Source organism: Syngnathoides biaculeatus, chromosome 4 (genome assembly GCF_019802595.1).
Source record: "Syngnathoides biaculeatus isolate LvHL_M chromosome 4, ASM1980259v1, whole genome shotgun sequence".
Lineage (NCBI taxonomy): Eukaryota > Metazoa > Chordata > Actinopteri > Syngnathiformes > Syngnathidae > Syngnathoides > Syngnathoides biaculeatus.
Window position 1 is genome coordinate 23,506,936 of NC_084643.1, and position 19,190 is coordinate 23,526,125.

At 43.0% G+C, this 19,190-nt stretch overlaps 1 protein-coding gene across 4 annotated transcripts in view; it reads right to left on the minus strand.

Annotated features, from left to right (window-relative positions):
• tet3 (tet methylcytosine dioxygenase 3) overlaps positions 1-18,582 on the minus strand; it is a 43,443-nt gene extending 24,861 nt beyond the window's left edge. The window contains exons 1-2 of one of the 4 annotated variants that reach the window (XM_061817734.1): positions 18,495-18,582; positions 17,853-17,912 (exon numbers count right to left, since the gene is read on the minus strand). Coding sequence is in view for 1 of the 4 variants with exons in the window: in XM_061817730.1 (XP_061673714.1) it covers positions 6,634-6,666 (33 nt within the window). In the remaining 3 variants the exon portion in view is untranslated. Of the gene's footprint in view, positions 1-5,286; positions 7,228-17,852; positions 17,913-18,494 lie in introns of those variants that run through there. The other 3 variants (XM_061817730.1, XM_061817733.1, XM_061817731.1) reach the window with 3 other exon arrangements.
• Positions 18,583-19,190: the final 608 nt, after the last annotated feature.

The following is a 19,190-nucleotide window of genomic DNA, read 5'->3' on the forward strand; positions in this document are numbered from 1 at the left end:
ATTACGTGGAATTTCAGTGCATGAGTATGTAACTTCAATTAAAAACAAAAATACTATCTTTAGACAACTTGCAAACTAGTCATAAACATCATAAAGAGTCTAGGGAGAAATGACCAACATAGCTGATTCAAGGCCAAGACAGAAATCATTAACTGAGTCCATGTAGTAGCGGACAATTCCAGATTGTAGAGGACAATGGTAGACAGTGGATAACCAGTCTTAGCAAGTAAGATGGCACCAATGAACTGTGTTAAACTGAATTTATTAATATGTTCCATTACAAGAGCTCTAAAAAAAATCTAATTCTATCCAATAAGGGAGAATAGTACTCCATTTTAATGGACACTGACAGACAGATTTTCATGTAGTGATATAGCTAAATTGGGTATCAAATGCTCTGAGAAAACTATTTTCGTTTTTATTATCTACACATAAAGCTTGCATTTGATTGTTCAAGTCGTTGACAATTGATGTTGCCTGGGCAATATCACGTGGATGTCGCACTACCTGTGGAGTGCCAGACCGGGGTGGTGATCCCCCATTTAAGAAGTGTGTGTTTCAACTCCAGAAGCCATGGAACAGTGGAGCAGTTCCATAACCTCAGCAGGGTCCTCGAGGGTGCATAGGAGTTTGATCGGCCTGTCGACATATGTTTTGTGGACTTGGAGAAGGCGTTTGACCTTGGACCCTGGGAAGTCTTATGGGGAGGGAGTGCTCCGGGAGTATGGAGTACTGGCCCATTTAATAAGGTCTGTTCAGTCACTGTATATCAGGAGATGGGTGTCCTGACCCAAAGAAGATTGCAGCCATATCTATCTATCTATCTATCTATCTATCTATCTATCTATCTATCTATCTATCTATCTATCTATCTATCTATCTATCTGTCTGTCTGTCTGTCTGTCTGTCTGTCTGTCTGTCTGTCTGTCTGTCTGTCTGTCTGTCTGTCTGTCTGTCTGTCTGTCTGTCTGTCTGTCTGTCTATCTATCTATCTATCTATCTATCTATCTATCTATCTATCTATCTATCTATCTATCTATCTATCTATCTATCTATCTATCTATCTATCTATCTATCTATCTATCTATCTATCTATCTATCTATCTATCTATCTATCTATCTATATCTATCTATCTATCTATCTATCTATCTGTCTGTCTGTCTGTCTGTCTGTCTGTCTGTCTGTCTGTCTGTCTGTCTGTCTGTCTGTCTGTCTGTCTGTCTGTCTGTCTGTCTGTCTGTCTGTCTGTCTGTCTGTCTGTCTATCTATCTATCTATCTATCTATCTATCTATCTATCTATCTATCTATCTATCTATCTATCTATCTATCTATCTATCTATCTATCTATCTATCTATCTATCTATCTATCTATCTATCTATCTATCTATCTATCTATCTATCTATCTGTCTATCTGTCTATCTGCCTGTAGTATATACAATGTACTATCACAAATGTTTGTAAAAAACTAAAATACACACACACACACACACACACACACACACACACACACACATATATTTATCTATTTGTTTCTTTATTCGTTTATGATCACATAAACCGGCGTAGCTGGGTCAGCGAAGAGCTCGTCTACTTTATGCAGAGTCAATCCAAACTTGATGTGACCTTCAGATTAGCTCAAGAATAGTGTGCGAGAGAGCTTTATGAAATGGGTTTCCGTGGCTGAGCAGCTACATCCATGCCATACATCACCTGGTGCAATGCAAAACGTTTGATGTAGTGGTGTGAAGCACCCCATCACTGGACTCTAGAGAAGCGGAGATGTGTTCTCGAATCACACTCATCCATCTAGCCATCTTATGGAAGACTGTCCTGTTTGTCTGCATTGTGCTCCGTATAAAGTCTGGTTGAGGGAGATTATGGTATGGGTTGCTCTTCAGGAGCAGGTCTTGGCCCCTTAGTTTCAATTAATGTACTTCTGAATCATTCAGCATACCACGAGATTTTGGACAATACCTTGCACCCAACTTTATGGAAACAGTTTGGAACTGGGCCCTTCATCTTCCGACAAAGCAAGGTCCATAAAGACATGGATGACAGAGTCTGGTGTACAAAGTGCTGATCTCCAATAGGTAGGATTAATTAGGAGACTGAGAGCCGGTCCTTCCCGTCCAACATCAGTGGGTGACCTCACACATGTGCTTCTGGAAGAACGGACACAAATCCCCATAAAACACTCCTAAACCATTTGGACACCCTTCCCGGAAGAGTTCCAGCAGTTATATCTGATGGACTGACCTCATATTGAACCCCTTGGATCCGAACCAAATTCTTTCTTTGTGCACTAACAGGAACAGGAAGGTGCCATCTCCAAACTTTTCCCTAAAAGTTGAAATGTCCAAAATATTATCCCTTGAGCTCCACTGAAAGAAAATCTGAATGATTCCGCATATCAAGAGATTTTGGACAGGCAAACAGTTTGGGTATTCCCCTTTTGTGTTCCAGCATTTATGTGCACCACTGCACAAAGCAATGTTGACAAAGACATGGATGAGAGAATTTGGTATGACTTGGTAAAAAAAAAGTCCTAAAACTTGTTGAAACCTTTCCCACAAGAGACAATGCTGTTGCAGCTTCATAGTGCAGACTGACATCAAATTCAGGGTGTACCCTACCCACAGTTCTGATGACCGGGGTTTACATCCCGGCCCCGCCTGTGTGGAGTTTGCATGTTCTTCCCATACCTGTGAGGGTTTTTTCCAAGCACTCTGGTTTCCTAACACATCCCAAAAAGATGTATTAATTGGAGACTAAATTGTACGTAGGTGTGAATGTGTGTGTAAATGGTTTATATGTGCCCTGCAATTGGCTGGCAACCAGTTCAGGGTGTGCCTCGCCACCTGCCAGAAGATAGCTGGGATAAGCTCTATCACTGTTGTGAATCTTCTGAGGATAAGCGTCTCAGATAATGGATGGAAAATGGATGATTATAATACACACACACACACACACACACACACCACACACACACACACACACAAAGAGTGAACATTTGTTTAACAGATTACATATCTTTGTTTTTAAGGTCTTATACTTTGTCTCTTTAGATCTCCAAAGAGTGACTCTCTAGCATCGACAAAGAATAAAAGTGTGAAGACCTTCTTGTGAGAGTACTGTGCACGTGTTTATGTTGACAGTACTGGCTGAGCGGTGGAGAGGTAGGTGGTGATCTTTGCTCATGACATGGATAATCTTGAGATTTTCAAATGACCTCATTTCAGGCCTCTTGAGAGAAAAATCTGAATCTGTAGCTAAAAAATGAATGTGTTGTTCACATTTTTAGGACGGCACCATTGATCCACGATAACATCTCAAATACCAAGGTAAAGTTGTTTTGGTGAAAATGTGACCTTTAACAATGTTTCATAACAATAAGTCTTATTTCTTTGGAAAGGCTGTTAATTTACCCTTTAAGTGGTGCCACATTTATAAGGAATACGCATTAGTGGGATAAGCAGCAGAGGTGGATCTGTGCCAAATCTCCATCCGGTTCTTAGCATCTTACTTTGCCGTTGCCACTGAATCTTCTTCTCATTCTCCTAGCTGTAGGCCCTGTTCCAGTGCTCTGTAAGCATCTGCTCCGAGAATCAGCATTCCTAATTTGCCGGAGCTGTTTCGGACTTGTTCGATAGGGCTACTTCAAGATGGTCTTCTGGAAAATGAAGTTGCTGCGAATCTCTCAAAGTGTGGGACTGAACTCTATCCTCAAAGAAGATAATGCTATCCCCAACAGATATGGACTCATCAAAGGCCACCGCCACAATTTGAGAGTAGAGTTGATTGAATGTCCTCACCTTAAACTGAACTTCAGTAGAATCAACTTGTACGTGCTGTTCACAACACAACTTTTTGGGAGACTTTTTGGACAAATGTTGGTTGAAGAATTGGAAGCCATCCCACAATAGAGTGTGACCAGGGAGGGTACTTTCTGATACTATTGGAGCTCCTGACTGTTAAATGACCATATTGTTAATCTGTCAATACCTCGTTTGGTCAGACTTCAATTATCCAATTCACCAAACACCAAACCAGATTGAATGTTACTGGCAAAGAAGATTGGGCAAATATTTCATGGCTGTGCATCCGACATACTCACTTCTGCTGTTCATCCCGCAAATGTGTTTTCCTTACAAAGGTGGTAAATGTTGCAAATACAGTATCAAGTTAATGATATGAAATTGATCCGCATACCAAAGAGTAATTTGCATATATGTATAACCCACAGGAATCAAACAAGCCAAATATTATGTATGTATATATATATAAAATCTTGTTGCTTTTTCTGTGTATACTAAACGTCAAATGATCTCCTGCCCCATCACTCCATTAATATTATTATGAACCTTTGAAGTGTTTAATTATCAGAGAGGCAATATTGTTCGGATCTTTTGAAGTCACCTTCTGTGCTGTGAATTGAATGAGGATCCCAGGGGCTGGTAATAGCAGTGCTTAGAGGTGGTTTGGGGTTAGAAAAGAGCGGGTTGGCGGGGGTGGCAGTGAACAGCAGGCAGGCATTACGCGAGAGGCCCCACGTCTGCACTATCAGCGGCATCAGACGGGAAAGAGGAAGGGGGTGGGGGCCGTGTGCGGCTGTTATGAGAACTGCAGTGTGTTGAAACAGATTGACTGCAACATCCCACTATCACACACACACTACTGCTCACCAAAACACTCCTGTCCGCTTTTTCTCACAGTTTCATTATGCAAATGCAATGTGGGAAGCGTAAGTCGAAATGGACCAGAAAAAACAGACTATGTTTGAGCAACATCTTCCAACTATGGTGCAATACACCGTGACAGTTCAGCTTTTATTCGACGTGACTGATTGTCACTGCTGGGAATTCATGACTGACACTATCAGAGTGGCTCACACCTTACAGGCAATGTGACATTTGATGTAATATTTACACTATGGCCGAACCTTCCCTCTATGTCAAACAAACGCACACACTTCCTGGCAAGCTTCCAAAAGTGTATGAGAGGAGGGAAAATACCTCAGGAGCCCTTTAAATCCGACGCAACTCTTCAGTTCAATTGACACTGACAATGAAACTGAAAGAGGGAGGAGACAAAGCATATAAAGAGTGGTGTTGCTAAGGGGCTTCAGCCACTGAGGAGACAGCTGAACCTAAACCCCTGATTCACAACACTTCCCATCCTCCTTCTTGTCCCCCTCCCCTCGCCCGTTCCTAGGTTGGCATGCTGCCCAGAAGGACCATGAAGCAGAAATCCTGACAATATGAAGAGAACTCAAGGACAACTTACGTGCTGCTAGATGTCCAGACAGAGATACTGGATGTAGGGCAGAAAGCAGAAGAGTCAGCAGGGAGGAGCATGAGCAATACTGAAGTGTGAAAACCGCACACAAACAACCATAAAGCGTGATGCTGTATTCCTCCTTATTTTATCCCATCAGACAGAGTGAACACCAAAATCCACATGCGTGCATTCACACACGGCCAATCATACACACCTCCCCCTAACACACCGCATGCCTTCGTCATTCTCTTTGCTTCCCCTTATGGCTGCCACTTTCTGTTCGCTCCCTCTTCTTTTCTCATTATCTCTGTCTGCTCCTCCCTTCCCTTTTTCAATATCCTCTTTCTTTCTCTCGGCTGCACATGCAGTTGGCTTCTTAGTCACACCCTCCCCCTACCGCTCCTCTCTCTCTTGCCTTCACTCTACTCCCTTTCGTCTCATGCAGTTTTTACCTCCATCTCTCTCTCTCTCTCTCTCTCTCTCTCTCTCTCTCTCTCGCTCTCTCTCACTCTCTCCAGTGTGTTCAGAGCGAGGGGCCATTATCTGAGCCACAGTGGGCACGTACGATGGAATGGAGGAGCGTGCAGTGAACAGAAACAGAAAGCGCTGTGGGCTACAGTCACGAGGAAACAGCAGCAGTGGTCGCCTTCAGCTCCAAGCAATCGAATCTCATTTCTCACACAGAAAGCTTTAGCTAAGCTATTCGGTTTGCCCTTTTCAAACCTGCATAAGACTGTTTTTTTTTGTCTGATTTCATGCATTGCCTCTTGGACACACACATTCACCCATCAGTGGAAACCACAGGAAAAAGCAACATTGCATTGCTCGAGTATGCCTCCTGAAACCGATTTATTTCCAACGATATCCTCTTTCACCAGAGCCCATGGCGAGGGACGTGGTGACCAAGACTGGTTCTGCCATCTACGCTAGTTCCGCACGTGAAACTTGCAGTCGATCCTGAAGTACAGCTGCCCAAGTGGGAGTGAGGTTGTTGTCGGACTTGCTAACCCTTCCTCCAAAAAATGAAAGAATGAAGAAGAAAATGTATTTTTTTTTGATACAATCTTTTCTGCAACATGGGAACGCAGATAAGATGAAAGACAGGAATGTGAGATAAAACTACACGTTGGAAAGGGTGAGAGGGAAAATTGGTTGACACTTTGAGATCGGCGAGGATTAGGAGCAGGATAAAAAAAAAAAGGGGGTATGAGCAAGGAAATACTGAGGGATTGCATCGGCGCAAAGTGGGGATTCTATGGAGATCCTCTCGCTTTATGACAGATGACAGAAGAACGAGGATGAGTTGCTCGGTTATTTTCGTCATTGCTTCTATGTGGACTGCCGGTTACAAACCCGTTGGATTTGCAAGTGCACGAGCCGCGTCATCTTTTCCTGTCCGTGAGGCTCCGCCAGGCCAAGATCACACTGCCCGTTGTTGGCTCCTCACCACCGTTCTACCATCGCTGTCGTTATCACCGTCCTCCACTTCCTCTCGCCTACTTGCTGGCTGATTGGTCTTGTGTAGTCGCTCCTCTTCTCAATAGTCGCTGGGGTTCGGCACATGTCCACAGCCAGGTGAAGGAGAAAGGGAAAAACATGGCTGCCTCCTCCAAAACAGAGCACTGCAAGCTGCAGCTTAGTATGCCGTAATTCTCTTACATTACTGACCATTTGCAGACTTTGCCGTTCTTTGACGAGACTGAGTTTCTCTCCTACTTTGGTCTTTCTCTGTCCCTCTTAACCTCCTCGCTCCGTCATTTTCTACAGACTTCTCTGTCTGGCTCCCTCTCCGTTTACGTCCCCGAGCCATTTTCTCATTCAAGCTGACTGCCGCTTTCTCCGGTTCTGACGATTGTACGTTGTCTGCCTCTCTGTTGCCGCCTGTATATTTATGCATACACACAAAACAGATGAGCGTCATCCCCATAGCGAAACGGCACAGCCTGAGCCTTCCATGGGAAGGACAGAAGTGGAGCATGGGTCACGTGACCAGGGAGGGCCAATGAGCGACAGGAAAGGCAGTGGGCAGGCGAAGTAGGAAGCACATGTTGATGACATACTGTAGTTGCATCATCGGCGTCATCAACCAACACATTCGCCTCCACCATTCAGTGGGCAACACCCACCGCATGCACACTCAAAAAATTGCACTTTCATTCAAACAACGGTTCTGCCTCACTCACAAAGCTGCAGTGACACAGCAGTTCAGGCTCAACCATCATCTCGGAGTACTTCCCCGGCGCTCCAAAGTCCTCTTTTTAGAGTCAGCACTGCATTCAGACCGAATGAAGGATCAATCACTTGCTTACATTATCCAATGTGGACTAACAAGAGGGGAAAAACTGTAATAATAAAGTTATAAGACATGGCATTTAGCTCATGCCTTCATGGGCGTGTTCTGCTTTTCTCTGTAGTTTCGATATTGTTTTTAATCCCAAAATTTAGAAATGTCTCTCTCAGAGGTGTACCCTAGTCATGTACTTTAAACCACAAACTAGTTAAGACAAATGAATTGCCCGTCTGCACACGCCTTAGTGTCCCACTTTCTTCGACTATAATGCCCCAAAACTGTATTGAATTATTATGGCCTTGAAATGCCCATGAGTCAGGATAATAACACTGTTACACCTAATGTGAATAAATAAAATATTTCTAGAACCGAACTAATTAATGAACACATCCTAAAACTGTCAAGGAACTAAATGTACTGTATGTTTCCATGAGCAGAAAATACAACCAGAGACAATATACAGAACAACACCAAAAATAACTATCCACACGGTGTCACGGAATGTACTTTGATCAAGTCCAATCCAAGTGAAAGAAGAATCTTCTTATAATTGATGATGGTATTTAAGAAAAGAATCATGTCTTTTTAGAAATCTTGGCTAATAGTTGACATAATATGAGGTTAAACCAAAAGACAGAACCAACACCACGAGGCTTAAAATGACTTACACTAACCTGACATCACCTCTCCGACATATTGCATTACTAACTAAGTCAGCTGAACATACAGAGAGAAACCAAAAAGAAACTCAACTGAACTTTATTCATTGAGAACTTGAAAAAACACACAGCTGGAAAAAGGTGGTATTTGTGCAGAAAAGTAAAATATCAAACATAGAACAATTCAGAACAACAGCAAATATAAGAAACAAAGGGTGGTCTCATTCTGAGTAAGAAAAAAATAAAATAAATTACTGACTAAATAAAATACATACTTATCAATACATATGAAAAGCATCACACCAGTAGCATATTTTGCTTATGAGTAAAAAGCAGACTTACAGTAAAGCTGTTGTGGCCTGGCAGTGATTGTAATTGTAACATGAATCCTAGCAGGTTATTTGGTCCGACCGTCACTTACGCAAGCTGCTCTCCTGTCAGTTTTTCTCAAATTCTCGTTTCTGCGTCTCTGCCATTCTCCTTTTCTCAGCAACACACAGGAAAGGTAGGAGGCATGACTGACAACACGAGTCCATTCTGGGCACTGTGGTGGTTTGACTGGCCTATGACTAAGCCTGAGTCATCTGCTAGCATAAAGCCCCTAAAACACCACAGCTGACTTGAAGTGATTGTGCGCTACAGCAGTGGGAGGTCTGAGCATGAAATCGCCGAGTTCTTAGTTTCCTAGCTATCACATCACCCATTAAAATTGCTTACGTTTTAGATTACTTTGGACTATGCTAACTTAAACGGTTATCTTTTCTTTGTAGGCAATAAAACTTCACATGGGCATCTGAGTCAGGTTGAATCGTACAGCTTCAGCTGAATCCTCTTTTCTCTATTTCGGATTCCATTGACCTCCATAGACAATCCTCCTCCCCCACAAAACAAGCCTCATTGCCCTGAAGTCTAATGGAGTCAAGGTCATCTGATCTGACTCTCTCCCCAACCCCCTCACTCTGCTTTTGCTTTTTGCTCCATTTCTTTTACCTTCTCGCTTTTCTTTCGGCACCTGTTTCTCATTAGAGGCACGGCTACGGACTAAAGCGAAATGCTGCTGCAAATGCAAGAAAACTATTTGCAGGGCCAGTGAGTGATTCTCCCCCGTCTTGCTTGTTTTCCACGCACATGACTGCACACACGCACGCTCGTATGCATACTGTATTAGATTGTTCACTGGGGTCAGTGAGTTTATTGGGGGGTGGGACCAGTGGCAGCGCGGGTGTACACAGCAAATATAGTTGGGCTGAGAAGTTTACAGTTACCGTTGGCAATAATAACATATTCCTTTTCAACTTTTTACGATTGATTTGGGCTGTTGTGGAATGTCTATAAAGCAAACTTTACATCATCAATGATTTTCAAAACAACCAATGAGTGTACAGATATAAATTGATTTTAGACTTGCTGTAATTAACAGTGTCAAAACGACATCTTACAACTCTCCAAGCATTATTACAGCTACATCACATTTGATCTTGGTTTGAATTTCTGTGGGATCTCTGTACGGACTTTGTACATTCTCTCTATCCTCGTGTGGGCTTTCCTCCCATGCCCAAAAACATCCTTCTTGGAGAAATAGAAAAACTCTAAATTGTTTGTAATGTCTGCTGAGATACACTACAGCTACTTATTATGCTCATAAGGAGTACTAGGGGCAATTTCGAGTCTTCAATGAATGCATGTTTTTGGGATGTGAGAGGAAACCGCCATGCCTGGAGAAAACCCACACAGGAGAACATGCAGACTCCACACACGTGGGGCTGGGTTTTGAACCCTGGTCTTCAGAACTGTGGCGCCAACGCTCTACATGTGTCCCACGGTCCCGGCACACATTACTTTAATGGATATTTTGACCATGGAGCCATCAATAAACTTTTTCTCTAATTCCGCATTCACACCAGAGGAGAACCAAACTTTTGCCTCGCGTTGTTCATTGAAGTATTTTGTACACACTGAACACACAGTTGCTTTATTTGTGCCACACTTAATGCTGTTCTGACAACGGTATTCTTCAGCAGGGCCTCATTTCACCTATTCATGCGAACTGCATTGATTTTATGTGTAATCACAAATATTCACCTCATGTGTGTTTAGTCCAAATTGCATCTGGTCTGAATGCAGCATAAAAGTGAAAGGCAAGAGAGCATAGGTAAATCACCTTGGGAAATAAAAATGCACAATTTTTTCCCCCTAGCATGTTCAATAATATTAACACAATTTCAAGTTACCATTTTCATCCAAATAATCGTTATTTTATTGCAATGTTATTATAACACTCTAATCATGATTATTAATAACAAGTATTTCTCATGGAAAAATATTTGTCACAGTGGGCAGCTAATTAGGGTTTTAGCCTCACATTTCTGGGGGCTAGAGTTCAAATCTCAGCCCCAGCTGTGTGGCGTTTGGATGTTCTCCCCATGCCTGCGTGGGTTTTCTCCAGGCAATTTGGTTTCCTCCCACACCAAAAAGATGCAACATTAATTGGACACTCCAAATTGCCCCTAGGTGTGATTGTGAGTGCGGCTGTTTGTCTCGATGTGCCCTGCGATTGGCTGGCGACCAGTTCAGGGTCTACCCTGCCTCCTGCCCAATGACAGCTGGGATTTGCTCCAGGTCTCCCGTGACCCTTGTGAGAATCAATGGCTCAGAAAAAGGAAGGAAGGAAGGAAGGAAGGAAGGAAGGAAGGAAGGAAGGAAGGGAGGGAGGGAGGGAGGGAGGGACCACTGGCCAGTACTTCTTCTTGGCCCAGTTGATACCCTTCCTACATTGGCACAGAACGGAGGAACCCAACAATTATAGTCCATCTCCCAGATGTGACTGAATGTGATGATTTTTGAAGGTGTGACTCCTGTCTCATTCCAGTCTTTTTGGATCTCTGCTAGATCCTTGAATCTCCTCTGTTTGATAATCCACTGAAGACCCCCATTCTCTTTTGCTGGTGGATCATCTAAGTCACACGTTGTCTTTCCACTCAATGAACTTTTCCGATGGCGATCTTAAGCTCCGCCCCCTTACCCATGTCCCACAAGCTTACGAAATGGCGATTGAACAGAATATGTTTGAAGTTGATTCTCTATCGCGTATTCCAGATAATATTGGGATATGTTTTTAGCCAAATGCGTCAGACTTGTCTAGGAGAGTTCTACAGAGAGGTCTAAACTATTTCATGCAAGGATATGTACACAGAATTAAGATTTTGGACGGAGCAGGACGCAATGTCGGAGTTACGGCGAAATGTTAGCGATTGATGGAAAATAGTTTGACATCTCACAAACTTGATATTGAAATCCAACAGGATAAAATAGTGGAATCGTACTGTGCATGTAAAGCAGGGTGAGTACTTTTTACTTGGAAAGATCACGAGTAATGTCATTGTAGTCTTTACAAGTGAGTGGGTGTATTCATTTGACTTGGCTCGTAATGGAACCCACCGCCTTGTCTTAAAAGTCTGATGTGATACCCAAAGGCAAATAGACATTTCTCTTGCATGACATGGCGCATTTACGTAGCCCTAACCCGACTCTTCGGCATAAAACATTACACACTTCATTCAGCAGGTCAGTGATACACTAACAAATTGAAAGTTGTTCTCCTGCAATGTATAAAGCAGTGATAATAATACAATCAAACTCAGAGAAGATACTGCTCCCTCACTTACCTTCGAACATACAGACTTGTGTTTGTTGATATTGTCCACATTTAGTTGTATGTGGGCTCTTCCGCAAGCCTTAATCCATCATCGACACTTCGTTAACTGTGTTTTAGGTTTTGGAAAAAGAATCAACTGGGCCCCTTGTTCCCTAGCAGGATAACTATCTTTCATCAGAACTGCACGTTCCCCAAGCGCATCTGAGGACCATTTTCTTCGTAACATTAACTTTTCCAAGAGTCAAGTGTCAAGCCAGGGGTTAAAACAATGTGGCTATCTGATTGGCTATTATTGTATGAGTGATTGACAGGTCGGAAAGGTCCATTTTCAATTGATATGCTTGGACACAGCACTCTGAGAACTGCCAGCTTCCTTAGCCATGAGCCTTTGTGGCTCACCCATCCAATGGAGGGTTCAATGATGGTCTTCTAGCCAGTTCTCAAGTCTTACTCATATTGAACCAAACTGAAACAAAAGAACCTAGCTGAAGCAATTTAATGCCACCTTGGGAAACCTGTGAATGTGCTGTGAGTTTAGTAACATGACAATTTAAAACATTTATGGCCAGCAAAATTTGTTCAGATTTTTTGATGCTATTTCAGTTTTTTGAGTTCCTGATTTTCTGGGCTTTATGAGCTAGAAGCCGAAACTATGGAAAACAAACAAACAAAAACAAATAAATACTTGAAATTGTTCATTTATAAAAATACTTAAACTTTTCATTCCTTCATTTTCCATTCTGCTTGTCCTCACAAGAGTCGCAGTAGTGCTGGGGCCTACACCAGCTAACTTCAGGCAGGAGGCAGGCATACCCTGAACTGGTTGCCATGCAATCCTAGGGCACATGGAGACAGACAAGTGTCGCGCTTACAATCACACTTAGGGGAAATTTAGAGTGTCCAGTTAATACATGCTATTGGAATGTGGGAGGAAACCAGCGTGCCGGAAGAAAACACACCCAGGTATGGGGAGAACCTGCAAACTCCACACGGGCTAGCCTGGGATTTGAATCCCAGTCCTCAGAACTGTAAGGCCAACGCTCTAACGAGACACTCAACCGTTCCACCACAATGACATGATCATATTGATGATGATATTCAAAGATATTCAGTTTTTGGGAAGGTCTGTATGTATTAACTGTATGTCAGATTTTCAGTACTAATGCATGCAGTACATATGCTTTGTGAATATGTCGCATGACTTGTTGAATAAACTATATTTTATTCTTCAGACACTTTCTTTTGTAATTGGTCGTTGTTGTTTTTGTGGGATGGTTCTAGATCAGTGCATTTCGTGTTGGGTATCCAGACTGAGTAATACAGCACCTCCCGACATTCGGCACGTGCAAGTCAGCACGAGAAGCCGAGCTGGGGAAGGCCCCCCTCCCCTCCCAGAAATCTGCACAAAGAGAAAGGAGGCGTGGTTTGGGAGGGAGGCAGAAAAAAATGGAAAAGGTGGGGGTGACCGGGGGGGGGGGTGTCTGGAAGGCACCATGAACAGCATGGACGCTTGTCTTTTTTTTAAAGGAAGTCTCTTTGTGCTTGTTTGTAAAATGTTAAGAATTTAATTAATACACCACATGTGTGAGACACAGCAACACCTGGCAACAATGAATAGACCTGGGCAGCTTGAAAACAAGAAAAATATAAAGGTTGCTAAAGTGGAACAAAACAGCGCGTACTACCTGCCAGCTAATGTGTACAAAGTCAGGAGAATGTCATCAACATGGGTAGCTTTACTTTGCACAGTCAGGAAATATATTTTCTGATCTGTATTAGACAGATAGGGTCATCAATGAGGAACGTCTAAAGAGGGAAGAACAGAGACAAACCTATTCACTACTGCATGGTGGCTGCTTGCCATCCTTTTCTCTCTCAGGACTTGAGCTAAGATTAGCTCTCCATATGTCTAGTCAGGCGGAGCCGGTTTTAAAGGGCCAGTGCCCCACCTTGATTACACCATGTATAATCGCGGCATGAAATCCAAATAATGCAGATTTTCAGATGAACTAATGTTGCTGAGCACTTTTTAGAAACAGGATCAATGCTGATATTTGAAATCACTTTATAATGTCCTCTATTTGACAGTCACATCCTTACTCTGCTTTTGTTGCTTCACCAATCAATCATTTGGCGCGTGTTTTAATAGGTTTGTGTGTGTGTGTGATGGAAAGTCGAACAGCTGCAGAGCTGCATGACATAAAAGCTCGCAGTGCGGGATTCAAGTATGAAACGCACACCCAGTGGGAGCAGCAGCGCTGCTGGCGGTCATGTGAGAGTTAAAGAGTCGGAGCAACAGCTGAGCTCTCCACCCACTTTTCTTTCCATACATTTTTTATTAACTGCGGCATCATGCAGCTGACAAATTATTTTCCCTTCCATCAAACACAGACAACAGGGTAGCAACAATGCCGACACGACATCACTAAAACACTATCGTATTGTAACCCAGGTAACGTTGGGGCATGAAACGCATGTTGACTGATATGGCATTCAAAGGTTTGGAAAACACTTTTAAACAGTTTTATTTGTTAATGTAAAAGAAATAGTGACTTTTTTCCATTGTGTAGAATACCAATGTACAGTATCTAAGGAATGTTTTCAAGAACATTATGATCACTGTTTTGAGAATACAAATTGTTGAAAGAAGGTCAGCTTTTTAAAAATGTGACATTAAATAAACTTCCACTTGGACTAATGATGTTTTGTTGTGTGTCACTATCTTATATATTTTTTTCCATCTAAGCCTAGCTCTTGCATCTTCCTCTCTAACACCAAACCTTATGTCTTCCCTCCCAACATCCATCAACCTTCTCTTTGGTCTTCCTCTCGCTCTTTTGCCTGGCAGCTCCATCCTCAGCACCTTTCTACCAATATAGTCTATCTCTCGCCTCTGAACATGTCCAAACCATCCAACCTTCCTGGTCCTTTACACTTGCCTCTTCTACTTTTCCTTCTCTCTCATTTTCTTCATTCATCAACTTCTCGAAGTATTCTTTCCATCCATTTAGCACACTACTGGCACCAGTCAACACATTTCCATCTCCATCCTTAATCACCCTTACCTGCTGCAAATCCTTCCCGTCTCTATCCTTTTGTACAGATCCTTTTCTCCTTGTTACGTGTCCAACCTGGTGTACATATCATCATATGCCTCTTATTTAGCCTTCGCAATCTCTACGTTTGCCCTACGTCCCATCTCAAAGAATTCCTCTTGCCTTTCCTCAGTCCTCTGTGTCCCACTTCTTCTTTGCTAATCTCTTTCCTTGATGACTTCCTGTATTTTGGTATTCCACCACCAAGTCTCCTTCTCCCCTTTCCTACCATCAAGTATTCTCCTGCCTGTCCTACCCAAACAGATAAACTCCTAATTTGTAAAGTATGTTCTCCCAGAGGAGTTAAGAATAATACCATTCCATATTTCTTCCATTTCCTGTAGATAAAATAATGGCCAGTAGTCCCAAAATGTCTTGGAAAGTAGTCTAATAGCTGTTCTTTTCTGAAACAGTAACCAGAGCAAAACTGAATGACAGACTTGTGTTGTCAAACCTTCCACTTCCTGAGTCTGTATGACATACCAAACCACTTCCTACACAACTACACACACACATATACACGAGGGCATACGTGACCACCAATGGCCGCTGTACCTGACCTAAAATTAAAGCAGTAATGTCGTCATACACTTAATGTTGTCCTGGAAACTAGGTCGGTATTAACCCTTTGTGTACCAGTCTGGGGATTCCACGCAAGGCTAAACGTGATTAGCACATGCTCTAACTGCTCTCTCTCTTTCTCTCTCTCTCTCTTTCTCTCTCTCTCCTCTCTCTCTCTCTCCTCTCTCTCTCTCTCTCTCTCTCTCTCTCTCTCTCTCTCTCTCTCTCTCTCTCTCTCTCTCTCTCCTCTCTCTCTCTCTCTCTGTCTCTCTGTTTACACACACACACTCAAAACACTAAATTTTAAACATCTTTCACACCAAAAGGAAATCCTATGCAGGAGAATGAAAACTAAGCATCTTGTAAGCTGTTGTTGTACTAATAACCACTTCATTAAACTTGCTAACTTAAGAGCAGCAATGAAAGAAAATGCTCAAGCATTTACTAAGAGTAAGAATAGTCAATGCATAAGCCGTTATGTGAATAATCATGTTTGAAGTAATATTTGGCATATGGTATGCAGACAGCAGTCTTACAAAAAAACAGATCTTCACAAGATAAACTAAACTGAACCTCTGACGAGCGCAGTAACCGTAACCATCAATGAAAGGTGCTCCGGAAAGCAATGAAGCAAGAAAATACAAATGATAGTGAGCAGAGTGTTCTCAGAAGTGCAATGTATCATTAAGAGGGGATATTCATATATTACTTCAATTATTCAAATACTGTATATACTAGGGTGATGCAGTGGGGCAGCTGGAGAGCGTTGGCCTGACAGTTCTGAGGGCAAGAGTTCAAATCCCGACCCTGCCTGTGTGGAGTTTGCATGTTCTCCCTGTGCCTGCGTTGGTTTTCTCCAGGCACTCTGGTTTCGTCACACATCTCAAAGTCATGCATTAATTGGACACTCTAAATTGCCCCTAGGTGTGATTCTGTGTGTCTCTTGTCTGACTCCATTTGTCCTTCGATTGGCTGGCAACCAGTTCATAGTGTTCCCTGCCTCCTGCCCGAAGATACTTGGGATTGACTCCAGCACTCCAAATCCCTCGTGAGGAAAAGCGGCTCAGATAAAGGATGGATATATATATATATATATATATATATATATATATACCAATATACACACATATGCAGACCAGTCTTACTATAATGGAGTCCAGTTCAACACAGGTGATGATGTACACACTATTAAAACTCAAAAGCTGACCAGGAAAATTTTCCCATTTCGTGTTGAAACTAATCTGAGAAAAATAAGAAAAGAAATTCCCTATAAGAAAGAAAAAAAAAAGGGACTGACAATTTGTGGGGGACTTATAGTATGTAAAGAAAAAAATTTGGTTAAACTAAGTGAAAATTGTCCAAAAATAAGTTACTGTTGAGGTGATGAGTCTTATTTTGAGCGTAATCAGATATAATAAATTTACATACTACAAATATGAATCTTCCGAGTTTATGGGGTGCAGTCCAGCATATGCGTGCGCATGATTGTCCACATGATGGCGGTCTCTTTTTCCAAGAACGTTTTTTTCGACAACTTGGTTGCTTTGTTCTTAACAGTGATCCGTCTGAACACCTCATGTCCGCAAAAACCACACGTGAAGAGCGGTGCCGGAACGGCGGATCTCAGCAGTGGCGCGCTGCAATTTGGTAAGCTTTACAAACACAGCAGTGCGCATGCGTGACCCACTAACTTTTCCTCCCTTTACCTCATTTGACTCCAGAACCTACGCTCGGAAGTATGCCGCGCCCCCTCCCGGCTCCTGAGCCAGAATGTAGGCTTCCTCCTCCTCTTCCCTCCTTCTCTCCTCGGCCTCTTGTATCTACACATGCCTGGCGCTGGCACCAATCAGCGGGCAGCGTGGGACGCTTTAAACTGAGGATGCCGCTACTCATCACTAAGGCTCACAACGGCTTGCAGATGGAACTCAACGTCTTATAAGGCCACTTGGAAGGAATGGAAATCAGATATGGAAAGCACAGATACCAACAGGTGTATTCCACACCTTGATGATCTTTTGGCCAACATAGCATGACCCCGTTTTAGTCAGGAAGATAACATGACATATTACACAAGAGCGAACTGGACGGGAATTGTTTGCCGTCCTACGTTTCTATTTGCATATGCATTAGGCTGCACAAGTACAAAAAAAGGGTGAGAACACACATACAAACCAATAAATGTTCATGCTGTCGTTGCTGTGCACAAATGACCACATTTACACCTCTATAACACTTGAATGAGCTAACGAACCAGCAGCTGACATGTCAGTGACACACGAGCAGGGGCAACAAAACTCGACGTCCTTTCTTACCTCAGTTGCCACTTGAGGGTGCCCCAAACAGCCTCCACTGTTGTCTTCTAAATATTGCACCTTTCAAGCCATTTAGAACACAGGGGGGAGGGGGGGGGTAGAAGAACAGAGGAATGGGAGGGAGGGAGAGAATAACAATCAATAGAATAATGCGACAGGGGGCAATTCAAAACCACCTGCCATCAAGCGGAGTAGCTTTATTTCTTAGAACATCCAAATCTGTCAACCTAAATAAATCATTGTCATTCCTGTCATCGAACAGCGCACAAATGTATCATCCCCGATGTGGGCTCTAACAAGCCGGTATTTCCCTTTCCTGGCATGTTGCTCATTTTAAATGTGCAATTGTGGGGATATCTCTGGTGCCGGCATCTCGTTTCATGCATTCGACCACTGCACAACACATAAATGTCACTGAATTAGTCCGGAGCAGATTGAGCAGTCCTCACAGTGGGGCCAGTTACAGTTAAAACAAAAGCACTATGTCATTTACCACAGGCTACCCCCCGTCTACACAGCGATACATTGATGTGTTTTGTCCCGAGACGCTCCCCCAGTCCCGCCAACCACTGCTCCCCCCTTCATTTACCGCCACCCACCTATCAATCCTCAAACAGTGGATCTATAGTGATGAATATTTACCCTCCAAGTCTCACAGCTGCCTTGCTTTGTATTCCTTCGTCCGTTTGCAGAATCCCCATCAGACGGGAGCCAAGACTCCAGCTCCCCCTCGTCTTCACCTCTATCCCTCTAGACCTTTCTTCTTTTTCTTTCTCTTACAGTATCTTCTTTCAGTTTTTCTCTCTTCTCCCTCTCTCTCTCTCTCCCTCCCTCTCTTCCCGTTCTGTGTTCCAGCAGCTCATTCAGGAAGCCATCTTGTGTTTTTAATCTGCTTTTGCCATAGCCCTCGTACACACGCTCGCTCTCTTTCCCTCTGCCCCTTGCTCTCTCACTCTACCCCACCTCCCCTGCTTTCAATCCCTTCTGCTAGTACACCATTAAGTCTACTCTGCACATACACAAATGCACACACGCTGTGTTTTATTTCTCCTTTTTTGCACTCAGAATTGGAACGTCATCTCAACGGCCGCCTCCACCTCTTTTCACTTTGAACATACACATTGCTGAACAAATATATGTCACATATATGTACATAAGCGCACACACACACACACATTAGCTGTCACATTACACATAGCGCACAAAAGCAGCCTGTCCACCAATCAGAAGCCAAGCTGGGCTTTGCTGCTAGGGTGAAACTGAAGGAGCGCAAGGGAGTCCAGCTACAGAGAGGAATGAACGCTAGTTTAAAAAGAAAAAAAAGGTTAAAATAAAGAA